Raw genomic sequence first — 13,056 nt, forward strand, 5'->3', positions numbered from 1 at the left:
TCCCCACTCTGCAGGCACCCTGCCTCTATTCTTGATGAAGGGCTTTTTGATTTTTCCTGCTCCTCAGATGCTGCCTGACCTGCTGTGCTTTTCCAGCACCACCCTCATCTAGACTCTGGTTTCCAGCATCTGCTGTTTTTATCAGGATGGTGCAGGGGGCACGCCACAGGGAAAATGCTGGGTTTATAAATTCTCCACCAGGATGCAAGAGGAAGATGGGAAACCTTTTTTTCCCCCGCGAACAAAAAGAACAGACAATCTTGTCTGACCAAAATTGCCTAATCAGAGGTTGTAGAGGAGGGCAGCAGCCATGAGGCCAAACAATTCTTCTGCAGTGCTGAAAATGTGTCAATCATCTCCATTCTGCAAGAAAGATCCAAGATGGTGGCAGAGTACAGCACTCCGGCCGGAACTCGTCCATTTTGTGTTCCTTGTTCACTTCTTTCTGTTTTTTTTCTATCCTCTGCCATTTTCCTCTTCTGCCAGTGGCCTGGAGCAGAGCAGGGAGTGGCCATTGGAACAGGGATGGTGGCGAGCAGGCTGCGTGGACTGACACCAGAGCAAAGATGGCGACTGGTTGGGGACCAGTGGAGCCTGGTCAGACGATGAGGAAATCCTTTATAGAAAGACTGCAATGACTGTCTTTTTAGCTTTACTTCTTATTTTCCTAATTTATGTTATGTATATCTATAAAATAGTTTTTCCTTTATTTTCTCTAAGATTTGTACCTAAGGTGGCACTGTGTGTTGATGACCATCTCCACTTTTCACTGTACTCCTGTTCTTTGTAACTTGAGGACATGTGACAACAAACATAATTCTAATTTGAAAGTCCTATATTCCATTCAAGTCACAGGGGATTGTATATAGCAATGTAGGATGCAAAGCTCCATAGGGACGAAGTGAACAATTCAAGCTGCCAAGGAGAGCACCCCCACTGCTACATAATGCATATTACCTTCAGTGTAAGAGACACCTCTAGTTTTGCTTACCACCACTCTGCAGCTTAAGAGCAAGTGTATGGAGAAGGTCCACACACCACCTTGTCTGTCCAAACTGGGAGACTCCTGTTGTATGTTTTGGAATGCCAACCACTGTCGAATAATAGTTCATGTCTCAGAATTCTCTTCCAAAGTTTCTTGACAATCAAAGGTAGAAGTAATTTTTTTGATTTATTTAACCTTTGCCAAAACTTTTGTCTCCTTTAAATGAATACCATTGCATTTCCAAAGTTGTTCCAAATAAAATTATATTGCATTTGTCGCCTTATGAATATTTTGAAGAAGTAATCGGTCACACTGCATATTTAAACTGTGCTCACTTAAGTTTGAGATTGCTGGTATTAATTTAGAGTCACTGTTTCTCTGGCTGCTCATGTAATGTTAAGGTTTTTTTAATGGACCTGTGGTTAGCTTTAAACATATTTTTTGCATATTCTTTTTCCAGATGAGTATCTTTTTTCCTTTCCAGTCAAGGAGATTATTTTGATCCTCATTCTCACTGTTTTAAAATGTGCTTATTCATTTAGGGATGGGTTTGCTTTGTCTAAACTTGTTTGTTTTTGATATGTATTTGCATGCTCAGCATTACCTTTGTAAAGATATTGAATTGCACTTCAGATGTCAAAAAGCATAATTTCTCTCCACTTTTATGTGCTGTTTCATTTCCTTGTTTCATATAATTCAGTGTTTTTAAAGTCCTGAGTGTTAGAAATTTTAGCTTCACTGTTGCTTATCATTTTCTGTTAAGCAGACATGATGCCAGAGATAAAGGAAATATGGGGGAAAATAAATGAATTTCATACCCTCAAATGTGCATAGTTAATGGTCAACAAAATAATGAATACTTTTATTTCCCCTCCCCTCAGACATGTGCAAGAATCAGTTAAAAATGAAGTTCAGCGCAAGAATATGACTGGCGAGTGGTTTTACAAAGCCAAGGCAAAAAGACACAAAGACACATTACACGGAGCTGAGTTAATCAAAGCATCCATGCGGAAAAAGAAACCCATGACTATCTGTAGGTTTGCTTGATTTACTGATGTAATGATTCCTCTTTCTTGCCCAGCAACTGATGAGCTGAGTACACCAGAGCATGGGTTAGGAAAAGTCCACTTGGACCCATAGAAGTGTACTTTGAGCCTTTATATCAAATTCATAAAGGTTTGGATATTGCAGTCCCAACAGTTGTGAATGCTGAGAAATTCACTACTAATGAGGGCCACAGTGATACTGCAACTTCTGGGGAACCCACAGGCTTAAATATAGAATGTAGTGTGCCTAAACATATTCCAGAGCAATCTAATGCTGCCTGGACCTGTTACTTATTGGGCTGACTTAGCACTTGTATTTAGTTTTGATTTTTGTTTGCTGTTCCTCGCAGCCTCAAAGTTCCAATCATTAGAATCTCTGCATTTAGTTTGATAAAAAAGCATTCTTCCTCCAATTCCACACCCCCAGGTAGGGTGTAGGTGTGAGGAGGTGGGGAGGGAGCGACTGTCAGAACATTCTGCACCTGAACCATGCTGGGTCTAGTATTTTTGTGAGTTGCATAACTCTGGTAGCAGAAAGAGCTTTAAACTAAACAAGTAGTATGGGTTCAAGCTGAGCTGGATTTACCAATACAAGGGGTAGAGTCCAGGAAAATATAAAGATCAGAGAATGGCAGGAAGGCACAGCCAAAAAAAAATCAAAAAATAACAAGAGTCCTAGCTAGATCTTACAAAGATAATGAAAATCAAAACTAAAGATTCTTACTTCTGAATGTACATAGCATTCGTAATGAAATTAACCAAGTTAATAGCACACATAAATAAATATGATCTAATTGATGATGACAAGGTTTGTGTTTTGAATATTTGAGTATATCGCCCTCAAGAAGAATTGGAAGCTGGGTAAAGGTAGCAATGCTAATGAAGGATGGCATTGGTACAGTGGTTAGAGATGGCCTTGGTTCAGATGATTTAGGATGTTGATCAGTTAGGCAGGACTGAGGGCTATTAGAAGAAAGAAATCACTAGTCTGAGCAGTCTACAGGCTGCCCAACTAACTACAACGTAAGATAATGTATACAAGAAGAAATATTGGGGGTTTGTGATAAAGAGATGGCAGTTAATCGTGGGTGATTTTAATTTACTTAAACTTTGAATGCTTTTGAGAAATTTTCTTAGAGGTGCAGACCAGAGAGCAGTTTATATTAGACTTGACAATGTAACAGGCTTAACTTGGAGTAAAGGCAGCAACTATAATATAATTCGATATTCAATTTGAAAGGGAGAAAACTGGGTACAAGATGAGGAAGTTAAATGTGAAGTTGTTCATTCATGACAGGAAGAATAAAAAAGCAGAGTGTTATTTAAATGGAGAATGACTGCAAAATTTCAAGATGCAGAGGTATCTAGTTGTTCTAGTGGATGAAACACAAAACATTATGCAGGTATAGCGTGTAATTAATAACACGATTATTCAAAAATTTCAAATGGACTTTATTAATAACACCAATGGAATAATATCCTTTATTAGAGATGAATTGAACATAAATATAAGAAAGTTATGCCTCATTAACACAGTGGCATTTGTGACATGACATCTTAAAAACTTTTGTGCTGCATTGATTTTGTTTAAGGAAGGATGTAAATACGTTGAAAGTAAATACGTTTGAGAGGAGGTTTACTAGATTGATACCTGGTTTGAGTGGGTTGTCTTGTGAGGACAGACTGGGCTTGTTTCCATTGGAGTTTAGCTTGGAGAGGTGACTTGTTTGAAATCTGTTTGATCATGACAGTCTGGTCAAGGTGGATGTGAAAATGGTGAGTTCAGAACTCTGAGACACTTGTAAGAATTAGAACAGAGTTCAGAGAGTTTGAAATTTTGATACTCGCTGCCCCAGTCGGTGGAGATGGGTTAATTGAACATTTTAAAGGTGGAGATAGATTCTTTTTGGCCAAGTGAGTAAATGGGAATGTAGAATGTAAAACACATATGAGCCATGGATCATCTTGAGGGCTTGAAGGGCTGTATTTTCTAGATTTCATATGTTCCTAAGCCAGGGAAATGAACAGAAAATGTTTCCAAATTTAAAATAATTACAGGAATTCATCTAGCTATGCATCTGTCAGGCACATTCTTTGTGGACCTCAATAGGTGGGGAAGCCACAGGGAGCAAGATCAGCAAAGCTTCAAAGCTTGAATTAGTGAGAACTCTTGTAAAGACTGCAAAAATAAAGGGAGAATCTCCTGATGAAATCGAATTGAAAATTTTAAGTGGAGGGATACTGTATCACAGCAGTCATTTGTAAGTGTGAGGAAAAAACACAAAAGTAGGAAAAAATATGCTACAGTTTTAAAAAATACATTCAGTTCCCCCCATCCTTCGTGGTAAAGACCTGCTGTGATACTGCAGCTCTGATATTGCTGATTTTTTTTTTAAAGTGAAATGCCCTCTTCATTTCTTGCTAATATATTTATCCTCAATTGACTTATAACTTACCTAAGCTTTCATTATATTTCACTGAATAAATCCCAATTTTCACTCACAGATGAAAGGCTCCAGTCCAAGGAATTAAAAGAGAATTCCAAGAGCTTCATGAATAACATTGAAAAAAGTGTCTATGTATCTCCTGAACTTTCTGTTTTTCTAGAAGAACCAAAGTTGGAAGATCCTCACACAAGGTATTTTCTACAGTTTGATGCAAACTACCTCCGCTGGAGCCAGTGGACATGTTCTAGTGTAGCAAAGCATTGTGGCTAACATTTCAGTTTCTAGATTTCTATTTTATTTGCTTTTCTGTATGACATGAATTTTCGTGGTGGATGGCAAACATAATTTTTTTGAAAATAAAGTCCATTTGAAATTTTTGAATAATCATCGATGTGAGTCTAAATTAAACCTGACCTGAAGTTTTATATTCAAAATCAGCTGAGGCTTTATTTTGAATTATAATTTCATGGCAAGTAGTTTGTTAAAGGATTATTTATCCCATAATGGAGACATTCCATCTTGTGTATTAGAGTAGTTTCTGTTGAAGAATTGTGGTCCTTTTGCAAATGACCACCCCTTGTACATTGTTTGCTACCTCTAACTGCCTATGTTACTGGTAAAGGTGCTTTGAGGTAATTTGCTGCCAACAATCTTCCTCCTCTTTGCTTTTACCTTGATCGTATCTATTGGTAGAGGATATGCCACCACAGCGTATCTCCAAAAGAGCAAGTGTTCCTGGATAGGTTCATTTAGTAGTGCGGTAGAATGTGAGGAGGAAAGCATAGATTATAGGATAATTATAGATGGGCTGGTCAGATAATTTGAAATATGGCAAAGGAATTTAATCATAAAAAATTAGAGATATTGTAGTTTGGGTAGATTCACAATGCAAGAGAATATGTAATAAATGGTAGGACCCTAGGAAGTACACAGTATCAGACTGATTTCTGTGTGCATGTCCACAGATCCTTGAATGCGATGGGATGAGTGGATGAAGTGCTAAGGAAACATATGGGACACTACTTGTTGAGGCACTGAACATAAGAGCAGGAGGTCATGGTTGCACTTTGTGAATATTTCTTAGGAGAAAATGAGGGCTGCTGATGCTGGAGATCAGAGTTGGAGTGTGGTGCCAGGAAAAACACAGCTGGTCAGGCAGCATCCAGGAATGATGAAGGGCTAATGTCTGAAATATCGATTCACCTGCTCCATGGATGCTGCCTGACTGGCTGTAACTTTTCCAGCCTCACAATCTTCAAAAATATTTGTAAGACTACAATAGCAATAGCGTATGCATTTCTAGACGTTACACTGTAATAAGAAAGCATTTGCATTAGAGAGGACCTGGATGAGATTCAGTACAATGTTGACAGAACTGGAGAATCTCAGCTGTGAAATGAGACTAGATAGGCAGAAGTTCTTTTTCTTAGAGCAGGGAAGGTTGAGGTGTACAACATTAGGAGGTGGGTAGATGGGAAGAAGCTTTTCCCCTTAGTAGAGGGGCAAGTAATCTTGAAAAACCTTTAAGGTACAGAGCAGGAGTCCAGAGTGGGATTAAAGGAACATTCATTTTCCACCCTGAGTGTGGAAATCTGAAACTCATTACCTAAAAGGGTGGAAGAGGCAGGAACAAACAGAAAATGCTGGAGAAACTTTGCAGGATTGGCAGCATCTGTGGAGAGTGAAATTGAGTTAATGTTTTCAGTCCAATATGACTTGCTTTCAGAACTGAAGAAGTGTTAAATTGGAGTTGAAATGTGACCTTTCTCCACAGATGCTGCTAATCCTGCTGAGTTTCTGCAGCATTCTGTGCTTGTTTCAGACTTCTGGTATCTGCAGTACTGTGCTTTCTTTTAGTAGAAGCAAGATCCATGATAATGTTTTAACCGGTGAGACATAAACTTAAGTCAGAACTTTGGAAAACTAGACTAGTTGTAGGGAGAGAAAGGACCATTTTGTGATACTTGTTGAGAACAGTAGATAGGGATTCAAAAGTAAAGTTGTGGTGGTATAATACCTTTTTGAGGTTTGGTTAGTTTATTGTTACTGTGTAGAGACATTGTAGTACTGCCTTCTATTGACTAGAAATTCAAATGTTCCTGATATCATAGTGTATCTTTCACATTGACCTGTAGTGTTTCTAATGCATCTCGAACTTGCTAATGGAGGGTGGGGTGGGAGTGTGGGGGGAAATCATCCAGACCACAGAATAATTTCCCACATTGAGTGAAAATCATATTTTAAGTCAAATTGGACCACTTTGACATAGTACAGAGCATTATCAGCCAGCATTGGGTGGTAATTGTCAGAGAAATTAGTTTATAGTAAAATTAAAATGTAGAAATTGACTATTTGCACAAAAATGGCATAAGGTGGCACTTTGGGAGCACATCGAACTGATTATGTTTAGATTGAGCGTGTGGTGCTGGAAAAACACAGCAGGTCAGGCAGCATCTGAGGTACAGGAGAGTCAACGTTTTGGGCAAAAGCTGTTCAAACACGACTCTCCTGCTCCTCGAATGCTGGCTGACCCGCTGTGCTTTTCTAGCACCACACTGTCGACTCTAATCTCCAGCATCTGCAGTCCTCACTTTTGTCTGATTATGTCTAGGTGTATAAATTAGAGACCTTGTAAATAAATAATGATTTCAGAATTGTAAAGCAACATTTTATTCAAAACTTAATTTCAAGGAGGCTACAATGAGTTAAATTAGTATTTATGTTAGAGATTTAGGTAATCAACACAGCCTTTTTGTTTAGGTGGGGTGGTAGCTGGTATGTATCAACAACTAACTACCAAGTCTATATAGAAGCCATTGTCAGACAGAACCTGGTAGATCTAGGTTGGGTATGTTCATATCAAAACATGCTCCTTGATATTTAACTATACGTTAGTGCTTTGTACAAGTCGAGTATTGAATGTGCACAACACATAGCAATTTTTAAAAATACTGAACATATAAAAAAAGGCAAATTTGTTAGTGTTTAACTTAATTGGAGCTGGCAGAGGAGAGCAGAGATTAGCACATTGTTGTTTCTACTTGCAAGATATAGTCAAAGTCTATCTAAACAGACTGAGTGAAGTTCCATTTCCCTCAAGGCTCTATGGGGGAAGGGATAATGAAAATGAGAGCACAGTACAGCATGTAGGACTGCCTGTGCCAACACTGTATAAATGTTTTGGAGTTTTTCTTCAATGCCCCTTTTTTCCACTTTGATATCAGCTTTTATCACACTTCCTTTCAGACAGCTTATTCTGGATCATAACAAAATGTTTTCTTTTAGAAAAAGAAAAAAATCTTGCCACCTTGACTTTTGTTTTTTTTGTCAATAACTTTAAATCTTTTGGATATTGGTCCATCTGATACGGCAAAAAAACAGTTTCTCATTTCCTGTATCAAAACCCTTAATGATTTTAAACACTTCAGTTAAGTTGGCTGTTGATATTCTTTGCTCAAAAAGGGCAACCTCAACTTCTTTAACCTTTTCCACATAACCAAGACCTTTCATACCTGAAGGGAATTCGAGTAAATCTCTTCAGTATCTCTTCAAGGCTGCGACATCACTTCAGAAATGTGGGGCCTGGAACTGGGTATAATAAAACTGGCCTAATCAGTTATTTTATTTAATGTAGCTTGCTTCTGCATCTGATGCATTTGTACATTTAATCATAAAACCAAGTAATTTTTGAGTTTGTTAACTGTCTCTCAACATATTCTTCTCTCATCATAAATTTCATCCATCTGTTTCTGTGCCTCCTTTAAAATTAAACCCTTTAGCTTATATTGCCCATTCTCATTCTTTCTACCAAATTGAATCATTTCACTTTTCCTGTGTTAAATTGAAAATGCAATTTTCTACCTGTTTTTTTTTTATCAGTCTGAGTCCTGCTTTGGTCTGTAACTGTTGTTCTTTATTGCCCACTATATTTAATATTTGTGAAATTTGAAATTATGTGCTGTATTTCCCAATAGTGGACATGAAAATATAACAAAAAGAATATGGTCCCAATACTCAACAAACATTGTACAAGTTTATTAAAGAGCAAGACAGCAACTAAAGCAAAAGTAGGAACTCTTAAAGATGAATGAGGTCATCTTTTTGTTCAACCTCAGGAGATGGAAGTGATTATTAAATGAATACTTTGCAGAGTTTTAAGTGTGGGTAAAGAAATGGAGGCTAGAGAGCTCAGAAATAAATATTTATGTATTGAGTTATAAGGGAATACTGGATAGGCTGGAACTTTTCTCACTGGAGTATACGAATTTGAAGGATAACCTTATTGAGATTTTTTAAATCATGAATGGCAGGTGTCTTTTCCATCAGCTGGATGATTTCAAGACTAAGGGGCATATTTTTCAGACGAGAGGAGAAAGATTTAAAAAAGACATGAGGGCAGATTTATTTTAAGAGTGGTTTGAATGTGGAATGAACTTCCAAAGGAAGTGGTGGATGCGGGTACAGTTATAATGCTTAAAAGACATTTGGATAAGTAAATGAATAAGAAATGTTTGAGGGATATGGGTTAAGTGCAGACAGGTGGGACTGATCTAGTGTGGGATTATGGTCAGCATGGACTGGTTAGGCCAAATGATGATTCCTGATGAAGGGCTTATGCTCGAAACGTCGAATTCTCTATTCCTGAGATGCTGCCTGGCCTGCTGTGCTTTGACCAGCAACACATTTGCAGCTGGTTAGGCCAAAGGGCCAGTTTCTGGGCTGAACACTCTGACTTTGACTTACCCATGAAGACTCCAGTGAACAAATCTGAAACATAATACTGTTGTTTAAAATTGTAATTTGCAGTGTCCTGTTTGGATGAAATTTTTACAGCAATAACTAATCTGCAGTATTTTTAGTGTTTGATTTTATTTGTGGCATATATTAGTAGCAGACACGTTAATGCATAGATTTTTGAAATTACATTCTTTGAACTTTAAGATGGATTGAACTACAGCCCTTGGTTAAATAATGAATCAAAAATAGAGTGCTAGAGAATCACAGCAGGTCCAGCAGTACCTGTAGAGAGAAACACAGTTAATATTTAGAGCCCAGTGACACTGCATCAGAACGGACCCAAAATGTTAACTCTATTCTTCTCTTTATCGGTGTGCCAGACCTGCTGTTTTTCCAGCAGTCTATTGTTGATTCAGATTTCCATAATCCACAACTTTCATGTTGATTTAACTTGGTTAAATAATGTTTGCTTGCTTTTCTCATGACACCAAACAAGTTAGGTGAGCTTATTGTTAGTCATGGGTATGATTTCATAACTCAGTATTCAAACAGAACTCCCAGTAAACAAGATTTGGATGACTAAATACAAATGAAGAGTTATCTAAAATGGATAATTTCAGTCATAATTTCATGCTTTTTCTTTTAAGAACTTTAAAGTATAATGGATTGTACTTTGCAGGAGTTGGCCAGAGATTTTCCCCATTTTTGGTTTTATGCATGACAACTCACTTTTTGATCAGTAATGTCACTGCTGATAGAAGGTGATTTGTTTGGTGAGGTAACTGGATCCAATTCTGCTACATATGACTGAATATCATTTTGCCATTTGTCCATATTTACACCTGCAGTATGGTTATTGGACATACTATTGGTGAGCAGTAAGTGTCCATAAAATTATCAGAAATCATCAACTTTGGGTGTAGTTGGTTGGGGGGTTGGGGAGTGTGGGGAGAGGGGAATAGGGAGGAAGAAATAGTTATTCAAAATGCAATAGCTAATTTTGAAAAGTGTGATAAACTAAATTAGACTGCTCAACTCATTTTGGGCCTTCATGGACTGCTCTTTGGTAATAAATAAACATTTTTCTTTGCAGTACAACTTTACATAAAAATAACAGCGCTCCTAAACTGAAAGCAACACCAAGGCAAAGCACTCCATCAGGAAAGGTATGCTTCACTGTAATGGTCCAGACACTGAAGCCTCAAATTTATTATTATTATTATTATTATTATTATTATTATAATAATAAATATGAGTTTGTTGTTTGAACAAAACCGTATTTAGCCTGGGGTGGAAAAGGTAAGCACTGCATTAAAGCTGAATTACGGACCACAGTAGCCAATACTTACCTTCACATTCTAGGAATTATTTGTTAAGTTTAAGAAATAGTTTTAGACCCAAGCTTTTTTCCATTGTGTGGAATTCATCATGCTTTAATTACTGTTACTTAGGCAGTGCTTTAAGAGATTAATAGTTCTTCTCATTTCAACAGTTTCCTCATTTCATGTCCCCTCACATTATCCCAGCCCCAAGCCTCCAACTTGGCACCATCACCTTTCCTATCTATCCACTCCATCTTCCTCTCCAATCTATCACCTTCTCTCTCATGTTCATCTACCGATTACATTTTCACATTTTCAGCTACCTTTGCCAACCAACCCCCCCCCCACCCAAACCCCATTTATCTCTCTGCCCCTGGCCCATGAGCCTCATTCCTGATTAAGGGCTTATGCCCAAAACATTGATTCGCATGATTCTTGGATGCTTCCTGACCTGCTGTGCTTTTCCACACCACACATTCGACACTGAACTCCAGCATCTGCAGTCCTCACTTTCTACTCATTACATATTATGTCTAAAATAGCCTTTTACTGGTTGGTTCCAATATGCATTGTTCTAAGAAACCATTCGAAATGTGAACTGATCCTAGGCCAACTTGTCAACATGATTTGTCCAATCTATATGAAGAATCGAATCATTCATGATTATTGCACTAATGTGCTTACAAAGTCACATTATGTTCAATTCCTACTTGTTTACAGTGCACCTATTGTTTAGGAGTCCTGCAGACTACATACACCAGAGACATTTTCCCCTTCTTTAATATTTTCACCCAATCTGATTCAATTACTTAATCTTCTGAAGTGGTAGCCTCCAGCAGTGTGGAGGTATCCTTTACTGTTGGCACTGCGCTGGTGATACAGCCTATAAGAATGACACGTTGTACTGCAAATAACAGTCTATTCCCTTATTAAAGTATCCCCTACAATCCTTTTCACATCCTGAATCCACCTCTATCATCAGTCTGCTCATCCATTCTGTAGGCTCTCCTCTCCTCTACACAAGCCACAAGAACTCCAACCTGTAGGAGCTAAGGGTCCTTTCTGATCCCACACCTGCTGCACTCAGTCACAACCTTTCATCTGTGACTGAAGAATTTAACTTAATAGGTATGATTGCTTCTTAGAAAGTATGTCCAAGGAACATTTTCATTGTTTTCTCATGCGTCCAGTGTCCTGATTTCAGACTCTATCTTTTCAACTCTGCATTGAATTTCTTTGATACAGACACTTGCTGTACATGTTGTTGTGGACTGTGTTGGTGTTTAGAAGATCTCTGACTGCAGCTGGTACACATCATCTGTTTGATGTCTAATTTATTTAACTAGCTAAGCTTTCAGTTTTTAAAATTTTTTAATCTTGGTAATTTAATTTATGAAATATAATTATATGCTTCAGGTATTAACCATAAATGAGCTTAAGACTTAGTTTGTGTTATCAATCCTCTTGGTTATCATTTTTATATCTCAGATAGTACCTCTTAACTTCATTTCACCAACTTTCCATACTTTGTAAATTCTCTTGAACACTGGTGAAATGCTTGCTGAAGCTTATCTGTGCTAACACTTTTTTAATATTATTTTAAATCCGTGAAATGCTTAATTTCATACACTTTACTGCAATTTCTAATTTAGTGAAACAAAAATGCAACACTATATAAGCTGCTAAATTTAACTGCATTTCTGTAATTTTGTACATGAATTTTTTTCCCACTTATTATGAACTCTTTTGATTCAAACATGGTCCATCCTCTTCCCCTCATCCTGCTTTGGTTTTGCTCAGGTCCTGATCTCAGGCCTGCTCTACCACCGTTCTTGATATTACTCTTCAGTCTTGAAGTCCTGCTCCTCCTGAGATATGATCCTCAACAAAACCCCAGTTTAAACTTGTGGACAACATAAATGTCTCCTGTAGCTAAAATGGAATAAACTATTTTTCTTAAGGGTTGAGATATTCCTTCGGTATAAGTAGACAGGGTGGGGGGGGAAAGAAACATTTCCTCACAAGATCAGATTTGCAGACTTTGTTTTTATTTAAAATCTCTTCTGTTTCCTGGTTCTTAGTGTACTGTAAAACATAAATGCAGTGTTCGACTAATAGTTTAAATGGATAAACAAAGAACATATTAAGATAATTGTTAAACAAATCTTCCATTTAATAAAAGCTTTCTTTTTCTGGAGAATTCAGTGACTATGTTTTGGTTTCAACAGGAACACAATTTGTCAATCTGACTTGATGATTTATTAAAATATTGTTTTAAATTTAAAATGTTTTTGCTTGGTGTCAGCTTTGGCTTACAATAGCAAACTTGCCTCTGAGTCTTGGTTGTGGGTGAAGGCCATGTCCAATTGGATAAAAAAAGTTGCCATTGTCTCAGGGCTGCATGATCATAAGCAAGAGAATCCCCTACAGTGTGGGAAGAGGCCATTCAGCCCATTGAATCTGCATCGACCCGCTAAAGGGCATCACACCTTGACCCAGCACACCCACCCCCATCCCCA

General features: G+C 37.7%; 1 protein-coding gene across 4 annotated transcripts in view; it reads left to right on the forward strand.

Annotated features, from left to right (window-relative positions):
- sytl2a (synaptotagmin-like 2a) overlaps window positions 1-13,056 on the forward strand; it is a 125,963-nt gene that overhangs the window by 54,052 nt on the left and 58,855 nt on the right. For all 4 annotated transcript variants that reach the window (XM_060825986.1, XM_060825987.1, XM_060825988.1 and 1 more), the window contains exons 3-5: window positions 1,867-2,018; window positions 4,537-4,669; window positions 10,309-10,381. In XM_060825986.1, coding sequence (XP_060681969.1) covers window positions 1,867-2,018; window positions 4,537-4,669; window positions 10,309-10,381 — 358 coding nt within the window. The remainder of the gene's footprint in view (window positions 1-1,866; window positions 2,019-4,536; window positions 4,670-10,308; window positions 10,382-13,056) is intronic.

This window comes from Hemiscyllium ocellatum, chromosome 6 (genome assembly GCF_020745735.1).
Source record: "Hemiscyllium ocellatum isolate sHemOce1 chromosome 6, sHemOce1.pat.X.cur, whole genome shotgun sequence".
NCBI classification, from domain to species: Eukaryota; Metazoa; Chordata; class Chondrichthyes; order Orectolobiformes; family Hemiscylliidae; genus Hemiscyllium; species Hemiscyllium ocellatum.